The 20,846-nt window shown below is 45.0% G+C and overlaps 1 protein-coding gene across 3 annotated transcripts in view; it reads left to right on the top strand.

The window, feature by feature from the left end:
- STX17 (syntaxin 17) overlaps nucleotides 1-20,846 on the top strand; it is a 252,011-nt gene that overhangs the window by 47,185 nt on the left and 183,980 nt on the right. For all 3 annotated transcript variants that reach the window (XM_073630647.1, XM_073630645.1, XM_073630646.1), the window contains one exon: nucleotides 173-332. In XM_073630647.1, coding sequence (XP_073486748.1) covers nucleotides 213-332 — 120 coding nt within the window. In that variant the 5' untranslated portion in view covers nucleotides 173-212. The remainder of the gene's footprint in view (nucleotides 1-172; nucleotides 333-20,846) is intronic.

The following is a 20,846-nucleotide window of genomic DNA, read 5'->3' as shown; positions in this document are numbered from 1 at the left end:
ACAGAATTCCCTGTTCAGTAAATGATTAGGTTTGCAGATGTGTTTACTTGTTTCCTACTTGCTTAGGCTCCTGATTTACATTGTACTACATACTTTCCCAATTACTGTGTTATTTTTAGATGGTATAGGATTGGACACCCCATGCTAATACTTTTGAAATACTATTCTGCAGGCGAAATTTTAAAGAAAAAGTAATTCCACCCCTGTGTAAAATGGAAAGTGAACAAAAAGTGCCATATCGTCGCCTTGAAAGTGCTGTGCTGAAGTTTACTAAAGTAGTTATTCCAACAGATCTGGAAAGATTGAAGAACCATCAATTAAATATTGAGAAGGTTAGTGTTACTTAATTTGATGAAATGTTGACAAACTTGAACTTGACCTGTTTCTGTAAATTGTACAATTTTAATATATTCGCTGAATCGAACATAGTGGGAAAAATAATATAATGTGTGGTTTAGGCAAAAGTATGGACACCCTTTGCAATTCATCCACAAGTGGTGTTTTTTTTCTTTGTTTTGAAAAATTGATTCTTTTTACTATAGGCATGGGGGGGGGGGGTTGTTTTAAGGTGTTGACACCCCTTATGCTCTGCCCACCCCCCAAAATCAGTATCATTCAAGGAATTGTCCCAGGAACTGTCCAGCATTCCAGATAGCTGAGCAAGAAGAGACATTGCCTGACACAGCAGAGGTTCCCGGTTGAAATCCATGCCCTGACACAGACACTGTGTGCTTCTATAGCAAGCGGCTTGCTATGGGGATACATGAAGAAGCGGATGAACCAGGATGGCTGCCGGAGGACCCGAGAGTAGGAAGATTGGGACCGCTCTGTGCAGTACCACTGCAGAGAGCAGGTGAGTATAACATGTTTGTTATTTTAATTTAAAAAACAAATTTGACTTTAGTAACACTTTAAAGTGATTGCAAAGGCAGAAGGTTTTTTATCTTAATACATTCTATGCATTAGGATAAAAATTCTTCTGTAAGCAGCAGCCCCTCTAAAACTTACCTGAGCCCATCTCGATCCAGCAATGTTGCAGGATAGACTCAGCTGCCCGAGACTCTCTCTCCTGATTGGTTTAGACAGCAGCAGAGTGCCATTGGCTTCCACTGCTGTCAATCCAAGTCAGTGAGCCAATGAGTAGAGAGGGGACGGGGTCTAGCTGCGGCTCCATGTCTGAATAGACACACAAAGCTGCGGCTTGGTTTGGGTGCCCCCATAGCAAGCTGCTTGCTGTGGGGGCAGGAGGGAGGGGCCAGGAGCACCGAAGAGGGACCTGAGAGGAGTAGGATCTGGCCTGCTCTGTGCAAAACAACTGTACAGCGTAGGTACGTATGGTATGTTTATTATTATTAAACACAAAAAAACTAGACATTAGTATCACTTTAAGGCCGGCTCCACACCTTTGCATGACAATACATAGTAACTTGTTACTTTGTTCATTCCAGAGCTATTAATTTAGCATGGCAACCCAAAGCACCATCAGTACAATTCCCCATGTGTTGTTGCCGAAAATGCTGCTTGCGCATAATTTTGCGTGCCTTTGGGGTATGCTGCCAGACACTTGTAATAATGCACACACCAGTGTGAAGGTGCCCTAAAGGTAAAGATATTGTATATTGGCTTCAGAGCAAAAAGCAAATGAAATGAAGCTTTTTGATGAATTTGTCATGCTTTCCAGCTGCACTGCATTTCCAGTGAGTTAATGCAGAAATGCCTCACAGAAATACCACCTCATTCCAGTGATGGTGCAGTTAAATCCCTTGCTGATGGGTGTCCTCTTCCCTCCCCCCGGCTACTTCCGGGTGCCGGGTTTACAACCTCTTGATTGGCTGGTTAGGGAAGGACATCATCCCACGCATGTGCATGGTAGTCTGTCATTCCAGCACAGCTGGGATGAGCTGGGAATGCGCATTTTAGTGTGCATTCAGTAGAAGACTGTGAGCAGGTAGGTAAATATTTTTTATTAAAATGTCCATACATGAAGTGCTGCACTAATAAATAAGTAAATTCTTTAAGTGAAAAAACTCAAACACAAATATAGTCCTTAAGTATAAACTTGTATGTGAGAGAAAATCTTCTAGAATGTGAAAAAGTCACACTTCTGCTTCAGAAACAGTAGCAGGGCAGAGAATAAACTGTCACCTCCTAGGGGAAAGACCACCACCAATGGGAATTGGGTATGCTCTTACCAAAAAACTGTGACTTTTTAATGAAAAATTAATGAAAGAATGGTCAAAAGAGCTGGTTAACATGTAGTCCTCCAAACCATCCATGGACCTAGGTGGCACTCTAGGAACTCCAGGCCATTTCCCAAACATTGATAACTGGCATGAAAGGAAAGCATACAAACCAAATAGTGTAAAACCCTTTTAAAAGTTTTATGAAATCTTAAGAATATCATTCACAGAGTTAAAAAAGAATTGCGCAATCAACATCCCGGCTAACAAAGATGAAGTTTACTGTCACTTCCGTTTTGTGATGACGCAAGCACGTCGCTCTTCCCTATGTGTTTTTTCGCCAAGGACTTCTATCGGGGTACATCATCGTCTTATATACAATAACGAGATGCAATCAGGCCTCGCTCTCACCTATGCTGCATAGAACATCCCATATTATCCAAGCCACATTGGGGAGCAGTTCAAGTATGGAAACCAAGCCTCAATTTCAATAATAAAATCGTGAACAATCTGAAATAGAAAAAAAGTGATATCGCCCACTCAGAAAATGGTCAAACTCCCTCTAATGGGATAAAAATATAATGCAGGTTAACTGAAGACGGGGAAACAATCAGTATGTAATAATATGGTTAAAAAACAAATGTAATAATAATAATAACGACCTAAGGATGCATTAAAAATAACGAAAAAACAAAACAAGAGAAAAATTAATAATAAGCAATAATAGTCTGTGGGGCATAAATACCGCATAAAGGCTTAAAGGGACCAAAATTCGAAAATATCAGTATATCAAATAAACCTAAAAATGATGCTGTATAAAACCTAATTTTGTCTCCAATTTAGAAGTCTCCCTCTTACTAGCACTCTCCCTTCAGTGGGGGGGGGGCAATAAATCTATGGCTACCCCCAAAAAAAAACTGTTTCAGAAGGATCTTTGTTATGGACTTCCCTATAATGTTGGGGAACACTATGGCTTTTGAAACCCTTCCTAATATCGTTGATGTGTTAATTTAGTTGACCACGCAGTGCTCTTGTGGTCCTGCCCACATACTGCAGGCCACACGGGCACTGAAGCATGTACACTACATGAGTGGTGGGTACATGTGATGAAGGGTCTAATAGAAAATGTCCTGGATGTTGCTGAGAGGGAACCAGTCTATAAATAACCCAGGGTTTAGTAGGTATAAGTGGACCTAACACTCCTTCATTTGTAATATATGCCAGAGTTTACCCATAATTCTCCTAATAACATTCTGCTGTGAAGAAAAGGAAGTAACAAAAGCTAATCCAAATCTATCTCCCCCATCAACATCTTTTAGATTTCTCTGTCAGAAGGGAATTGCGGTCCAATTGTTGAACCAAATGAATAGTATTTTCCAGGCAAGTGGCATCATACCCTCTTTGAGAACATTAGTCTGAATCTCAGAATCTTCTAACCGGGTGCAATTACACCTTAGATGCATAAACGGTTACTGGGAAACTCTTTTTAACCATGGTTGGTAGTGACCGCTGTCGACCGGAATGTATAAATTGTGATCCATTAGTCTAAAAAAGTAGAGGTAACAAGTCTACCCTCTGCAACCAAAATTTTTAAATCCAAAAAATGAATTTCTTTCTGATTTGGCCTCATAATTCAAAACAATGCCCCTTTCATTACTATTCAAAGACTTCAAATATGATTCTAAAGATTGGAGACCACCATCCCAAAGGAGAAGGATGTCATCCATATACCTGGCCCATAGGCCCACCTCTGGTTTCTGCTGGGCATAGATAAAATCCTCCTCCCACTTATCCATTAATAAACTGGGGGCACATTTTTAGTCTTGTCTCCTGTGGGGTAATTTTTCTGGTTCAATAATTTTTATTGCAGAAATAGTATTAAAACATACAGCAATGTCAAGGGCACCTAGACTGCCCACGCAGGGGCTATAACTGGCGCACAGGAGACAAAAAAGAGGGGGGATACCTCCTGTCTAAACTGTCACTAAAATCCTGAGTGCAATATACGTATTTTGGGATGACCCCATTAAGTGCAAAAAATAACCAGGACAAACTTGCATTAACTCTGCATTAAAATCGTTCTGGGCATCTGTTGGCAATTGACAAGGGCTAAGAGCCCAGCAAAAGAAAAGGAAAACCGAGAAAAATAAGAAAGAGAGGGGGAGAAAAAGAAGAAATGGGGTAGGGGGAAGAGAGAGGAAGGAGAAGGGGACCCGGGATCACCCAGGAAACCAGTCAGAGCCGACCTATACTAGCCAGAGGGAGTTCCGGGAAGACATAAGCCAGCCGTGGTTCCCAAACTTTAAGGAACTTGGCATGCATGTCTTTAAGTATACTAGACATTTGTTCATTGACCATCATGGTCGCCAAGTGGTTTTTCACTGCCTGAAAGGGTACTGTGGTCTTCTTCTAATGCTGCTGACGAGCAAACAAACCCGGGATAGGGCAATGTAATAGTGCAAATTTAGCCGCTTTACGGACATTCAGATGGAACAAAGAATACAGAAGACCAAAACACTCTGGACCAGAAACCCATTAAGCCTGGCAGGCACACCATGGCCACATCCCCGGAAGCAGCGATCACCAAAGGTCGGGTTGGTATGGGCAATACATGCTGGAACCCAGTACCACCACAACAGCACTTTGTGCGCTGCCTCAAAAATGGCAGTATTGAATGAACATTTAACTACAAAAGTCTAGGCCTTGCTCCAATCTGCTGGATAAATCCCGGTACCCAGATCATGGACAATACGTGCTGGAACCCAATACCACCACAACAGCACTTTGTATGCTGCCTCTAAAATGGTAGTATTGAATGAACATTTAGCTACAGAAGTCCAGGCCTTGCTCCAATCCGCTGGATCGATCCCAGTATCCAGATCTCATTCCCACTGGGACACATAGAAGAATGAGGTGAGAGATGGTCGGCCATTCAAAGCTGCGTAAAGAGTGGAGATAGGGCCCAGGGAACCTGGGGCATGTAAACAAATGTGTTTGAAAGTGGTTGTTTGAAACTGGTAGAAAGAGGTACGCAGGAGCGTAGCTATCCAGTGTTGGATCTGGAGAAAACGAAAGAATTCTGACTGGGGAGCGTCATAGGGTGCACAGAATGCAGACCACATTGGCTGAGTACGTGTGTTCAACAGGTGGCGTACCTGGGTAAGGTCCTAAGAGGTCCACCACCAAAGGCCTGAGGCTGTTTAAGACCAGGGGGGAACAATGGGTTATTAGTAATAGGCAGCAAGGGCAGGAAGGGGGACATAAGGTAACTCGAGTACTGTACCGAGTCCCACAATTTTAAGCTATGTAGCATGAGAGAGCTCAATGATGTCGGCCGAAGTTTCTGGGGAAGCCATAGAAGCGCTTGGATAGAAAGAGGGGCACAATTGGGTAGCTCCAGAAGCACCCATAGGGGGACATTGGAGGGATCATGGAGTAGTGTTAATTCTGGGCTGCCAGGTAGTACTTAGAGACATGGGGAACCCCCAAGCCTCCTTGTAATCTATGTATAAAAAGGGTAGCCTTAGAAATTCTAGAGCGTTTATTAGCCCAGATAAAAAGCGCATAATCCTGCTCTGAAGCAGGTGGAGAAAATGTGAAGGGACCCGTACTGGTAAGGTGCAGAAAAAGTATAAGAGTTTTGGTAAGACTGTCATTTTTACAGAGTAGATTTGGCCTATCCAGGACAGGTGCTGAAATTGCCACGTCTGCATAAGGGCAGTCAAGGATCGACGCAGGGGGTAGTAATTAGCTGAGAACAGTGAGGTGTAAGTGGGGGTCAGCCGAACTCCCAGATTTTCAGGTGATTGGAGAAAAGCCAGTGTAGCACCAATATTTAAAAGGGCCCAAAATGCATCCCTGGGAATTACAGCCTAACATTGATAGTATGCAAGCTCTTGGAGGGGATGATAAGGGACTATATACAAGACTTTAGTAATGAGAACGGTATCATTAGCAGTAATCAGAATGGATTCATGAAGAATCGTTCTTGCCAAACCAATCTTTTAACCTTCTATGAGGGGGTGAGTTGCCATCTAGATAAAGGAAGGCCCATAGACATGGTGTATCTGGATTTTGCAAAAAGCATTTGACACAGTTCCCCATAAATGTTTACTGTACAAAATAAGGTCCGTTGGCATGGACCATAGGGTGAGTACATGGATTGAAAACCGACTACAAGGGCGAGTTCTGAGGGTGGTGATAAATGGGGATTGCTCGGATTGGTCAGAGGTGGGTAGTGGGTTCCCCCAGGGTTCTGTGCTGAGACTAGTCCTATTTATTTTGTTCATAAATAACCTGGAGGATGGGGTAAACAGTTCAATCTCTGTACTAAGCTAAGCAGGGCAATAACTTCTCCGCAGGATGTGGAAACCTTGCAAAAAGATCTGAACAAATTAATGGGGTGGGCAACTACATGGCAAATAAGGTTCAATGTAGAAAAATGTAAAATAATGTATTTGGGTGGCAAAAATATGAATGCAATCTATACACTGGGGGGAGAACCTTTTGGGGGTCCTAGTAGATGATAGGCTCAGCAATGGCATGCAATGCCAAGCTGCTGCTAACAAAGCAAACAGAATATTGGCATGCATTAAAAAGGGGATCAACTCCAGAGATAAAACGATAATTCTCCCGCTCTACAAAAATCTGGTCCGGCCGCACCTAGAGTATGCTGTCCAGTTCTGGGCACCAGTCCTCAGGAATGATGTACTGGAAATGGAGCGAAGAGCAAGGGCCAAAGAAGGGCAACTAAGCTAATAAAGGGTCTGGAGGATATTAGTTATGAGGAAAGGTTGCGAGCACTGAACTTATTCTCTCTGGAGAAAAGAGGGTTGAGAGGGGATATGATTTTGATTTATAAATACTGTACTAGTGACCCCACAATAGGGATAAAACATTTTCGCGGAAGGGAGTTTGACAAGACACGTGGCCACTCATTAAAATGAGAAGAAGAGAGGTTTAACCTTAAACTATGTAGAGGGCTCTTTACTGTAATAGGGCGTACACACGGTCGGACTTTGTTCGGACATTCCGACAACAAAATCCTAGGATTTTTTCCGACGGATGTTGGCTCAAACTTGTCTTGCATACACACGGTCACACAAAGTTGTCGGAAAATCCGATCGTTCTGAACGCGGTGACGTAAAACACGTACGTCGGGACTATAAACGGGGCAGTGGCCAATAGCTTTCATCTCTTTATTTATTCTGAGCATGCGTGGCACTTTGTCCGTCGCATTTATGTACACACGATCGGAATTTCCGACAACGGAAAATTTTATCTCCTGCTCTCCAACTTTGTGTGTCGGAAAATCCGATGGAAAATGTCCGATGGAGCCCACACACGGTCGGAATTTCCGACAACACGCTCCGATCGGACATTTTCCATCGGAAAATCCGACCGTGTGTACGGGGCATAAGAGCGGCAAGGATGTGGAATTCCCTTCCACAGGCGGTGGTCTCAGCGGGTAGCATCGATAGTTTAAAAAAACTGTTAGATAAGCACCTGAACGACCGCAACATACAGGGATATACAATGTAATACTGACATATAATCACACACATAGGTTGGATTTGATGGACTTGTGTCTTTTGTCAACCTCACCTACTATGTAATGTACGTAGTTGTCCATCGAAAAGGGTAATGGGACTGCAGGCGTGCGACCAGGTCAGGATCTAGGGAGACATTTAGAGTCACCGATTTCTCTAAGTTAATACGGAGGCCCAAAATGGACGAGAAATGTGTCAAGAGGCGTAACAGGTTGGGGAGAGTAGTAAGGGGGTTAGTCAAGGTCAGAAAAGCGTCATCAGCAAAGAGGCTTAACTTGAACTCATGGTCTGCATAGGGAATTCCAGTCATGTCCCGGTCTGCGCAAAGTGCGAGTGCTAAAGGTTCCAAGGCCAAAATGAACAAAGCTGGGGAAAGGGGGCACCCCTGCCTCGTGCCCCTATGGATAGAAAAGGGTGCAGAAAAGTACCCAGCATATTTGACTGCAGCAGTAGGGGCCGAGCATAAAGCCTGAATCCAGGCCAGCAAGGCTTCCCCAAAAATCCAACGAGAGACCACAAATTGCAGCTATTCCCACGACAAGGTATCAAAGGCTTTGTAAATATCTAAAGAAAGAAGGAAGCCAGGAATTTCCCAATGTTACAAAAGATGAAAGGGATGAACCACTTTACGGACATTATCACCAGCCTGGCTCCCTGGGACGAAACCCACCTGATCCCTGTGGATCAAGTGACCTATAAATGGGTTGATGTGTGCGCTCATGATTCTACCTAGGATCTTCAGGTCGTCATTCAGAAGTGATATTGGTCTAAAGGCCTGAGGTTCACTGGCATCCTCTGGCTTTTTTGGAACCATTGAGATATGGGCCCTTAAAGCATCAGGAGAGGGCAAGGAGCCTTGCTTTAAATTGTTGAAATAGTTAGCAAGGTGAGGCGCTAACAACACAGGGAATGTCTTATAGTAAAGTCCTGGAGAATCTGGATCCTTGAACATTGAAGCGGTCACTGGTGTTCTCAATTTTGAAAAAATATCCTCCCCACATCATCTGCCTCAAAGAAACGCATCTTACTGGTTCAAAATTGAGGGCCCTTAAGCGGCCATGGTTAGCTCAGTCCTGTCATGCTACCCATACGAAATACTCTAGAGGGGTCTCTATTTTGCTGGCAAAATCTCTCTCTGCGGAGATATTGCAAATTCAATCAGATCCTGATGGAAGGTATATTGTGCTTATAATACAAATTGCCACTGTGACGCTCACCTTGGTGAATGTTTATATCCCCCCTCCATTTTCCGCAGATGTGCTAACCAAATTGTCACTTATGCTTTTATCCAGGAACCCAGGCCCTCTGCTTTATGTGGGAAACTTTAATGCTGTAATGAACCCGACCATGGACCGCTTGGGGGGTGGTGGTAGATACTTTACATCCTTTACTAACTGGGCCCAGGTCCACGGACTCACTGAGATATGGCGTTGGAAACACCCAGATATAGGCCAGTACTCCTGCCATTCGGATTCTTTCCACACTATGTCTTGATTAGATCTGGCATTTGTTACACGGGACACTCTCCCAATTGTCTCTGCTGTGTCATACTTACCCAGGTGTGACAATGCCCCCCTGTCTGTGGATCTTCATCTTCTTCCAAGTTCGGGCCTGACTATATGGCGCCTGAATTCCAACTGGCTGCAGGATGAAGTGGTACAGGGGGAATGCAGGAAAGGTATTGTTGATTACTGGAATAAGAACCAAGTATTACAGTGGTATGGCTTTGGCCCCCGCATTATAGCATGGATAAGACTCCTTTACTTCTCCCCATTGGCCTGTATACAAGTTAATGCTCATATTACTGATGCTTTTCCCATTACTAGGGGCACTAGTGAGGGCTGTCGGTTGTCAACCCTCCTATTCGCTCTGGCTGTGCGCATTCGTTGCTCCCCATTAATTAAGGGCCTCCCTATTGCCACCATAAAGGAGCGAGTTTCCCTATACGCAGATGACCCCTTGGTCTACTTGGCTGACACCCATGACTCGCTAAAACGTTGCTATCTGAGATTAACATCTTTGGTGACTACTTTGGATTCTGGGTGAACTGGGACAAATGTAATCTTTTTCCTTTGGACCCTGATGGAACTCTGCAGGTTCACCCGGACTCCAGATTGAAAGTTATGTCCTCTTTCAGATACCTGGGGGTTATAATGCAGTTACCCTTGTCCTCTTATATTATTAATAACCTGTGTCCCCTATTAACCCAGCTACAAATACAAACTAAGCAATGGATGGACCTACCTCTGGACCTCATGGGAAGGGCTAATACCCTTAAAATTATATATTTACCTAAGTTATTATATGTTCTAGTCAACTCCTCTTGTAAAATCCCCAAATCCATCTTTAGGCAGATAGAAACAATCTGTACGGCGTTCCTATGGAATGGTAAGCCCCCTAGGGTGCCGACTCATCTGGCAGGATTGGCGTTTCCTAACTTCTATTTGTACTATTTGGCTTCCCAACTGGTCCACATTCATGACTGGCTGCACCCGGTTGCAGCGAACGCCTGTACCACCACTGAGGGAGCTATTGCCTCCTCTCTAGAGACCCTCCATAATATTATATACAGAAGTCGTGTCCTGGCTCGTCCGAGCATGTCTATGTTAGATATCTCACTTTCCCTATTTCAGTTGATCGTCTCAAAAATTTCTAAAGACTCATGGTCGGCCTCCCCAAATAATCCTCTGTGGTTCAATCCCAACTTGAAAGAACTGTACTTCCTACCTATTCCACAACGTTGGTACTCCAAGGGAATCAAATACCTATGTCACCTATATGTAACACAGGGATTTAAATCTTTTCAACAATTGTGCATTTTTGCTTTTGACTTGCCACGCTCCTACTTGTTTTTTTATTACCAACTCCATCATGCCGTTCATGCTCAATTTGGCTCTCTAGACAATCCTATCACCATACATCCGTTAGAGAAAATGCTAAGACACCCTGACCCTACTAAGCTTATCTCCACATATTATGCTGCCCTCACGACTGATTGTAACCCTGGATTCTGAATGGCCCAGACGAAATGGACTTCTATGGACATCCCCTTTACAGAAGATGACTGGTTAGAATTCAGTGACACAAACAAGTCCTCAGTGATATCTTCCTGGGACCATATTATACATATTAAAATCTTTCATCTATCCCACCTTACCCCTGCTAGGTTACATAGAATGGGGTTGTCTCCCACAGCTGACTGTTTTAGAGGATGTGGTCAAAATGCAGACTTCCGACACTGTTTTTGGTCGTGTCCAGTGGTCCAGGACTTCTGGGTGGAGATGGGTTCCTTCATTTTGTCAGCAGTAGGTCTCCCAAACATAAACCTCAAAAACCGCCTCCTGGGCATATTTGGTGACCTGCCTATATCCTCCCATGCTAAGAGACTTATCCGCATTTTGTACTTCTTCGCGAAGAAGTCCATTTTATTGTTATGGAAAGGATTACAGACACCTCAAAAATCCCTTTGGTTAAAATTGATTAATGATTCTTTACCATTATATAAACTCACGTTTGAGATTCCGAAAAGAACCAACACGTTTAAAAAAATATGGGGCAGATGGATAGCTAGCCCTCTAACCCTTACCCCAGGGTAGATACATTGTTATATACTATTCTTGGTTATGCCATGCATTTCACCACATCTGGTTGCCTTTTAAAACTGGAGAATTATATGTTGGTCATTTCTCGTAATCTTGCACTTAAAAGCCACAAGGGGCATGTCAATTGATATCTGTTTATTGAATGTTCAAGTGTACCTGTTTATGCACTAGTATGAATAACCAAAGTCTTCTTTTGTATGTTGGTTTATCAAAAACTCAATAAAAATATCTTTAAAAAAAAGACCGGGCAAATCCGTCAGGGCCTAAGAGGGCTTCAGGGACTTGATTGCCCAGAGAACTTCAGCTTCCGAGATGCTCGTGTTTAGAGCTTCATGTGCTCCACTTGGGAGCAAAGAGAGGTTTCCCGGAAGAACTGCTCCTCTTGCTGTAAGGGAAATGGACCTGGTTTAGTATAAAGCGAGGAAACGAACTCAGGGAAACCAGATAAGATTTGCTCAGGATTAGAGGTAAGACCCCCAGCTCTCGTCCGGAGCCGATCGATCAGGTTCGTACTGTTTTCCTACCAAATTCAGTTTCTTGGCCAGCATAGGTCCTGGTTTATTTGCACATATATAGTACTTGTGCTTGGACCATCGTAGGGCCTTCATGACTCGGGAGATGGAGAGAAGATCAAGTTCTGTCGCCAGGTGTCGTGAGCCTTTCTATGTGTAGCAGTGGGATGTGCCTTCCAAAGTGCATCTGCGGCCAAAAGAAGAGAATGTAGTTCTGTGATGCGACGCTCCCTAGTTGAATAATATGACCCCGAACTGTAGCCTTTTGGGCTTCCCAAAGGGACACAGCTGATGCGACAGAGCCGACATTGTCAGGAAAATATGTTTGTATGAATGATTGGATCGGTAGACTCGTGGCCTGGGTGGACAGTAGGGACTCATTAATTCGCCATTGAAAAGGGCGCTTAGTGGGGCCTCAAAGAGACACAAGAAAAACCAAGGGGTCATGATCAGACCATGGTGAGGAAAGAATAGAGATTTAACAAACCAGTGGAAGGTGATCTACCTGCATAAAAACGTGGTAAATCCTGCAAAAGCTATCATGGGGGATGGAGTAATAGGTAAAGTCACGATCCTTGGGATGGAGCTCCCTCCAAACATCTATTGAACCAAAAGTTTGCAGAACTGCACACATCTGAGCCTCCTGGGATGGGTCGTGAGAGGGGGTAGCCCCTTGTGCGTAACGTCTGTCTAAAGTTGAGTTGAGGGCAATGTTAGAGTTACCCATAAAAAGGAGCAGGCCCTTCTGGTGCTGAGAGACTACCTTACAAAGATGGGAGATGGGAGACAACCTTTGTTGAATTTGGTTAAGTGTGTAGCAAGAGACAATTGTTACCTATTGGTCCCATAAAGTCCACTGTAAGAGTGGATATCGGCCCGTGGGGTCAGCAATCTCCAATGTGCAAGTGAAAGGAAGCTTGCGTTTGAATGCAATCAAGACACCACTATGTTTTTCAGTGGCCGAGGCAGTATAAAACTGTGGATAATGTGGGGAAAGAAACCGTGGAGTGAAGGATTGGGCGAACCTGGTCTCCTGTAGGCATATTACACCCACCCATTGAGATTTAAGATGATGAAACACTTTGGATCGCTTGAGGGGGAAGGGGAGAAGGGAAGGGGAGAGGGGGTGTGCACCGTGGGTAGAGAGAAGATCCAAAAAAAAAGGAGAAGCAGCATAGGCCAGCAGGCTATCAACTATAAATGTATACAACAATCTCTTTATGGAAGAAGTTGGGAGGGGGGGGGGGGGCACAGCTCTAAACACCGTGTCCCCAGGTCCACTGCATGACCCTAGAAACCAATCAGGCACATATGATAAAATACAAATGTATAAAGGTAACATATAGAGAGAAGGGCGGGCCTTCACACCACCGCCAGCATGAAGAGGTCCGACGGAGGCGGGGAGGCAGACCCAAGAGTCAGTCTAGAATGGCGCAGGCATATGGAAAACCAATATGTAGCAAGTCAAGCATAAAAACCAATAAACAGTAGAATATTAACCTCCATTCCTTTGACCCATAGTGAGTCAAAGGCGGAAGCCATGTAGAGCAGGTGTCAACAATTATTGCCATAAAACTAAAGGGAGAAAACCTCCAGCTAAATTAGGGACACGAAGGCATAATTGGGGACGCTATGAAAAATTCCAGTGTTCTATGTGTAAAAAAGTCCAAAAGCGTTCAACAGGAACTTGCTTGGGGCGCCAATTCCAGCTCAATAGGCACATCCAGTTACAGGATAGACTTGTTTGATGAGTGCAAGATGCTCTTTTGGGGACTGGGCAAAGCTCACATACAGTGCCTTGCAAAAGTATTCACCCCCTTGGCTTTTTACCTATTTTGTTACATTACAGCTTTTAGTTCAATGTTTTTTTTTCTTCTGAATTATATGTGATGGATCAGAACACAATAGTCTAGGTTGGTGAAGTAAAATTAGAAAAATATATACATACAACAATTTTTCAGAAATAAAAAACGGATTATTGGCATGTGTGTATGTATTCACCCCCTTTGTTATGAAGCCCATAAAAAGCTCTGGTGCAACCACTTACCTTTGGAAGTCACATAATTAGTGAAATGATGTCCACCTGCGTGTAATCTAAGTGTCACATGATCTGTCATTACATATACACACCTTTTTGAAAGGGGTTGCAACAGCTAAGCAAGAGGCACCACTAACCAAACACTGCCATGAAGATCTCTCCAAACAAGTAGGGACAATGTTGTTGAGAAGTACAAGTCAGGGTTGGGTTATAAAAAAATATCCAAATCTTTGATGATCCCTAGGAGCACCATCAAATCTATGATAACCAAATGGAAAGAACATGGCACAACAGCAAACCTGCCAAGAGACAGCCGCACACCAAAACTCACGGACCGGGCAAAGTGGGCATTAATCAGAGAGGCAGCATAGAGACCTAAGGTAACCCTAGAGGAGCTGCAGAGTTCCACAGCAGAGACTGGAGTATCTGTACATAGGACAACAATAAGCCGTACGCTCCATAGAGTTGGGCTTTATGGCAGAGTGGCCAGAAGAAATCTATTACTTTCATCAAAAAACAAAATGGCACATTTTGAGTTTGCGAAAAGGCATTTGGGAGATGTATGGAGGAAGGTGCTCTGGTCTGATGAGACTGAAATTGAACTTCTTGGCCATCAAAGAAAACGCTATGTCTGGTGCAAACCCGACACATCACATCACCCAAAGAGCACCATCCCCTCAGTGAAACATGGTGGTGGCAGCATCATGCTGTGGGGATGTTTTTCAGTCGGGACTGGGAAGCTGGTCAGAGTTGAGGGAAAGATGGATGGTGCTAAATAGAGGGATATTCTTGAGCAAAATCTGTACCACTCTGTGAGTGATTTGAGGCTAGGATGGAGTTTCACCTTCAAGCAGGACAATGACCCCAAACACACTGTTAAAGCAACACTTGAGTGGTTTAAGGGGAAGCATGTAAATGTGTTGGAATGGCCTAGTTAAAGCCCAGACCTCAATCCAATAGAAAATCTGTGGTCAGACTTAAAGATTGCTGTTCACAAGCACAAACCATCCAATTTGAAGGAGCAGGAGCAGTTTTGCAAGGAGGACTGGGCAAAAATCCCAGTGGTAAGATGTGGCAAGCTCATAGAGAATTATCCCAAGCGTCTTGGAGCTGTGATAGCTGCAAAAGGTGGCTCTACAAAGTATTAACTTTAGAGGGAGAATAGTTATGCACATTGACGTTTTCTATTATTTTGTCCTATTTGTTGTTTGCTTCACAATAAAAAAAAACTTCAAAGTTGTGGGCATGTTCTGTAAATTAAATGATACAAATCCTCAAACAATCCATGTTAATTCCAGGTTGTGAGGCAACAAACACGAAAAATGCCAAGGGGGTGAATACTTTTGCAAGGCACTGTAGTCGTTCAAGAGGAGACTTAACAGAGATTCAACAGGTATTACTGAAAAGTCATCCAGAACAAAAAAAAACACAAGGAAAAAGAGCCCAATAACAATGGGTTACCAGTAGGGTGGCCACACAGCCAGACTCATGAGTAGAGATGGAAAGGTCAGTGTGACAGACATAGCCAGAACAGAGGCTGTTGGAGAGGACTGTATGCAAGCCTGTTGCCTTTTGATTATGGGCCCTGGATTTTCAATGGAACAATACTCTTTGTGAGGTGAATGAGAAATCCAGTCTGAACTGTATTAATCGGACTCAGTCGTGTATATATGTATATATTGTATGGGGACTCCTTACTGTAGATTTGTGTCCCTGAAGAGGGAGGGGGGATTCCTCCAGCAGCCCCCTGCTGATAAGACTGATTCATTCTGTTGGGACACATCCTGTGAGGAGATGCTGGTGTTATCAACATGTGTTTATGTTAATTGAGAGAGCTGATCACATTAGCCACCAGCACTGGCTAGGAGACGAATGGTCTAGGCTGAGGAGGGGATAGATTGTTGTTTGTATTGTTAATTGTAATTAGCTCCAGCTATTGTGTTTATATTAATGTGTGAAGCTCGGTGCCCACAAGACTGTCATCTGGTCTGGGTACATTTTGTAGTAAATTAGCTCATGTTAATTAGGTTAGCTTTGAGTCATCCCTGCTGTATAAAGGTCTGTGAGATCTCAAATAAAAAGTTAGTTCTGATGTACTCCAAGACTGGTGTTGTCTAGTTCTTGGGGTTCCTATAGCCAGATCCATTGGACTCGTGTTCCAGAACTTAGGAAGCGGTATATGACGGAAGCACTCAAGCGGAGGGTGGGACGTTCTGTGACATTGGTGGCAAGCAGCGGGAAAGCTTCCTGAAGTCTGGGACATCCAAACCTCCAACTGTGGATCCAAGATCAGCATAGCAGACTTCAGTCACCCCAGCGGAGATATGGACCTGGCATCAGAATTCCCGGGGCTGCTGCGGATCATCCTTTCAACATACACCAGGACTGTGTCTGAGGATGAATACCTGGAGCTCAGGCAGCTGATTCGGGTGAAGCTCTGGATTGCAGCCCTCCGTCTCGCTGGTATAAAACAGGGCAAGTGCTTTCCAACCCAAGAGCAACGGGCCAGTGACCAACGGCATTGCGGATGGCATTCCTGGGAGAGCAGCCCCAGGAGCAATGGGTGACTGAGTTGGACAGGTTGGTCCAGCAGGAGATAGAGCTGGACAATCATTATCGGGCTCTGCAATGGCACGCAGAGGAGGGATATTTAGGGGAGACAACAGAATGCTCTCCGGAGGGATATGACTTTGGCGGCCCTGGATTGCTGTGGGAGAACCTTACAGATCTTTTTATGTTTGGCGATGAAGGGGAACCTGACCTTGAGGACCTGAGAGACTATAGAGAGTCTATGCTCGGTCTTGCAGGGGTCTCAGAGCTCAAACCTGATCTGGACCATTTGCTAAGGAAGGAACAGCATCTGGAAAGGGCATACAGGAAACTGCTAGAACAAGTTCAGCAGCATGCCAGAGAATCGGCAGTGGAAAATCCGGAGATTGCCGTCCCCAAACCTGAAGTGCTGACAACAGGGCAGAGCTCTGCTAACCTCTGCCCAGAAATGATAGCATCTTCTGGGTTCCATGGACAGGAGATGGTGAACCTCTATCCCCAGACATCAGTTGCAGAGACATGGGATTTGATAGACTTTTCTGCTTAGGAAAAACAACCTGATGAGCCTCCAGCAGAAGAGCTGCTATCAGGGCCAAAGTTCACTGTGTTCTGCTCAGCACCAACAGTGGCTTCGGCCTTCTTGAGAGAAGAGGTAGTCGGCCTTTCTCCCACAACACTGACAGGGACATGTGATTTTCTGCCAGCAGCATCTATGGAGTTAAAACAAACTTCTCCAGCTGAAGATCTGGTAACTGAACAGAGGGTCCAAGACCTCTGTCCCACACTTTTACCAATTCCAGAGACTGGGGATTTAATAGACGTTTCTGTAGAGGAGGAACCACCTGGAAAACCCCCAGCAGAAGTGCTGGCAACCGGACAGAGGGTCCAAGACCTCTGCCCCACACCTGCAGCAATTGTGGAGGCTCAGGGTGAGAAGATGGCAATCACTTCCCAGCAGCAGATACAGGGGGAGAAGGGAGAGGAGGTGTGTGTTGTCCCTCCCCAACAGTTGGCCAGGGTGGAGGAAGTGGGCTTTCCTCCCCAGCAAAGATCCGTGTACCTGGGAGACAGTACCATCGACATGTCATCCCAGCAGCCAGATGAGGGAATGGAAAAGGAAGCAGCCAGCTCACCTCCCCAATGGCAGCTACACAGTTTGGGAGTGGAGGAAGCCAGCCTCCTGCCCCAACAGTTAGCCGGAGCAGAGGATGCGGAGTCCCCAGCAGAAGTGCTGGCAACAGGGCAGAGTGCTACCAACCTCTGCCCAGCACCAGCAACAACTACAGAGTTCCAGGGAGGCGGGGCAGTCGGCCTCCCTCTCCAACAGTTAGCCGGAACAGATGGTGTGGGGTTTCCAGCAGAAGGGCTGGCAACAGGGCCGAGGACTGCTGGACTCTGCCCTCAACTAACAGAGGATGGATTTCCTGTGAAGGTGGATGGGACTTCAGTCTCCACCTGTATACTCCAGGGATACTGGGCAGTGGGCCCAGATCCCCAACAGCATGACAGAGTGAGCCCAGACACCCTGTCCTCTCTCCAGCGGCAGAAAGGATTCCAGGGAGAAAGGCCAGTCCAGGCCTCTCCCCAGCGGCAGATATGTTCTCTGAGAGAGGCAGAGGTTGGCTGGGTGAGTAATGCTTTGTTTGAAACAATTTATTTGGGGTACTGTGTGGGTACAGGCAGTAGAGGACTGGAACTATGGACTAACTTCGGAGTCAACCCGTCTGGGGTCTCCTCCTGTGTTAGTCTCCTGCCGAAAGGGGAGAAATGTGACAGACATAGCCAGAACAGAGGCTGTTGGAGAGGACTGTATGCAAGCCTGTTGCCTTTTGATTATGGGCCCTGGATTTTCAATGGAACAATACTCTTTGTGAGGTGAATGAGAAATCCAGTCTGAACTGTATTAATCGGACTCAGTCGTGTATATATGTATATATTGTATGGGGACTCCTTACTGTAGATTTGTGTCCCTGAAGAGGGAGGGGGGATTCCTCCAGCAGCCCCCTGCTGATAAGACTGATTCATTCTGTTGGGACACATCCTGTGAGGAGATGCTGGTGTTATCAACATGTGTTTATGTTAATTGAGAGAGCTGATCACATTAGCCACCAGCACTGGCTAGGAGACGAATGGTCTAGGCTGAGGAGGGGGTAGATTGTTGTTTGTATTGTTAATTGTAATTAGCTCCAGCTATTGTGTTTATATTAATGTGTGAAGCTCGGTGCCCACAAGACTGTCATCTGGTCTGGGTACATTTTGTAGTAAATTAGCTCATGTTAATTAGGTTAGCTTTGAGTCATCCCTTCTGTATAAAGGTCTGTGAGATCTCAAATAAAAAGTTAGTTCTGATGTACTCCAAGACTGGTGTTGTCTAGTTCTTGGGGTTCCTATAGCCAGATCCATTGGACTCGTGTTCCAGAACTTAGGAAGCGGTATATGACGGAAGCACTCAAGCGGAGTGTGGGACGTTCCGTGACAGTCAGGAGGTCAAACTCCAAAGCAGAAACTAGGAAGACCTTTCAGGAGAACTTTCAGCCCAGAGAGGAACTTGAAGGACCGGGACGTGAAGAGCGGCTTTGAGATCTCTTGAGGCCAGAAGATTTCTCTCAGAGGTGGCTAAGCTGACTAGGGGCCCACTGAGAGCCCAGGGGCTACGCTGGGCCAGCACCAGAACTTCCAGGGGGAAGAAGATGTAAGGCTTCAAGCGTCGTCTGGGCCTCCTCAGGGGTGCTGACAGAGTAGCACTTTGGCGGTCAAAGGACAGCCGGAAGGGAAAGCCCCAGGCGTACTTAATGTGGTTGTTTAGTAGGGCAGTAATAAATGGCTTAATTTGATGCCTTTTCTGGAGGGTAATCTTGGATAGATCAGAGAAAAGCTGATAGCTGTGTCCCTGGAAGCACAGCTCTGGTTTGTTTCTGGCAGCCATCAGGAGGGTTTCCTTCGTATAATAGTACGTAAACTTGATGATATCTCTTGGCGGACCATCCTGCCTCTTCGGCCTCAATAGGAATGGCGGGCACCAGTTCCTGAAATAGTGCAGTCGCGGTAGAGGTTAAGATATGTGACAGTCTCTGGGATACGCCGCAAGTGTAGGTTCCCGCGGCGAGCATGATTTTCAAAGTCCTCAAGTCTCAGCAGGGCTGATGTCAGCTCCTTTTTAAGGTCAGACAGATTTTGCTCATGATTTTCTATGACTGTGATGGCCGCATCCATCTTGTCCTTTAAGTCATTTGTGCGGCTCCCCAGCTCGCGGATCTCCTTTGTGAGTTGGGTAGCAAGTTTGGTAGTGGCCGTAGATAACTCTGTCTGCAGCATGGTCTTAAAGCACCTCAGAAGTTCAGTGTCTCAGTGGGGGAGGCTGAGGTGGTAAAGATGCCTCTGCTTCCGCTCTCCCCTTCCCTCTTCGCTCCTGCAATTGAGCCCACAGCCGTTGCTCTGCGAACATCTGCAGTGGTTAAGGCTCTCAAAGTAGGAAGTATACGCAAATGCACAGCCTTATATGCTGATGATATGCTCCTCTTTTTAGAGGATCCCGGATCTTCTCTGGAGGCGGTATTTGAGACTTTGGGTAACTTTGCACGTTTTTTAAGGTCTACAGGTAAATTGGGAAAAATCTAATGTCATGGCCATTGATGACGGGGCGCAGCTCCAGGCGTCACAGCTAGTCCCTATAGCCTGGCTTTCTGAGATTATGTACCTTTAGGGGTATCCCCTAAAGTAGGAGATTATCTGTCACTTAATTTATCACCACTCCTCATCAAATTTAGGACTCAGTTGGACGCCTGGAAACATTTGCCGCTTTTATTGACTGGCAGGGTAAATCTCTTCAAAATGAAAATCTTACCGTTTTTCTTTGTATTTTTTGCGCCATTCTCCAATTTGGATACCCTGTTCATTCTTTAAACGCGCAAATAGTCTGTTCAGTGCGTGGGACAGGGCGCGGGTATTGATGCATTCTGAAGCTCTAGACTGGTCACCGGACACTCCCTTTTATGGCTCAATCCTAGGTTAGCACATTTTGATGTAATTCCAGACCCTATAATGTGGGCCCAGGTGGGTATCAAACAATTAAAAAATGTGGATTGAATGACTTGATAGTCCTCATAACTGTACGGCACCTCATCCCAATGGTATAAATACAATGAGCAGAAAGAGGATTGAGGGATTATCACGGTGCCAGCCAATAAATGAAATACCATATAAAATAACAATAGTTTATTCACATATAATTAAAAAAAGGTTTATGAACATACATATCAAGGGTGTGAACAGTACAAAAAATGCACATAAGGGTAAAAAGCCAACTGAGCTAATGTATCACACAGACCCGCCTGGGGCGTGATGGCAGGTCATGTGAGCAGGTATATGAAGTCCTACATGTTTCGCCTAAATAGGCTTCCTCAGGGACAGTTGGT

This window comes from Aquarana catesbeiana, linkage group LG05 (assembly GCF_042186555.1).
Source record: "Aquarana catesbeiana isolate 2022-GZ linkage group LG05, ASM4218655v1, whole genome shotgun sequence".
Classification (NCBI taxonomy): Eukaryota; Metazoa; Chordata; class Amphibia; order Anura; family Ranidae; genus Aquarana; species Aquarana catesbeiana.
Note: the sequence above shows the minus strand (reverse complement) of the source record. Positions and strands in the feature narration are given on the sequence as shown.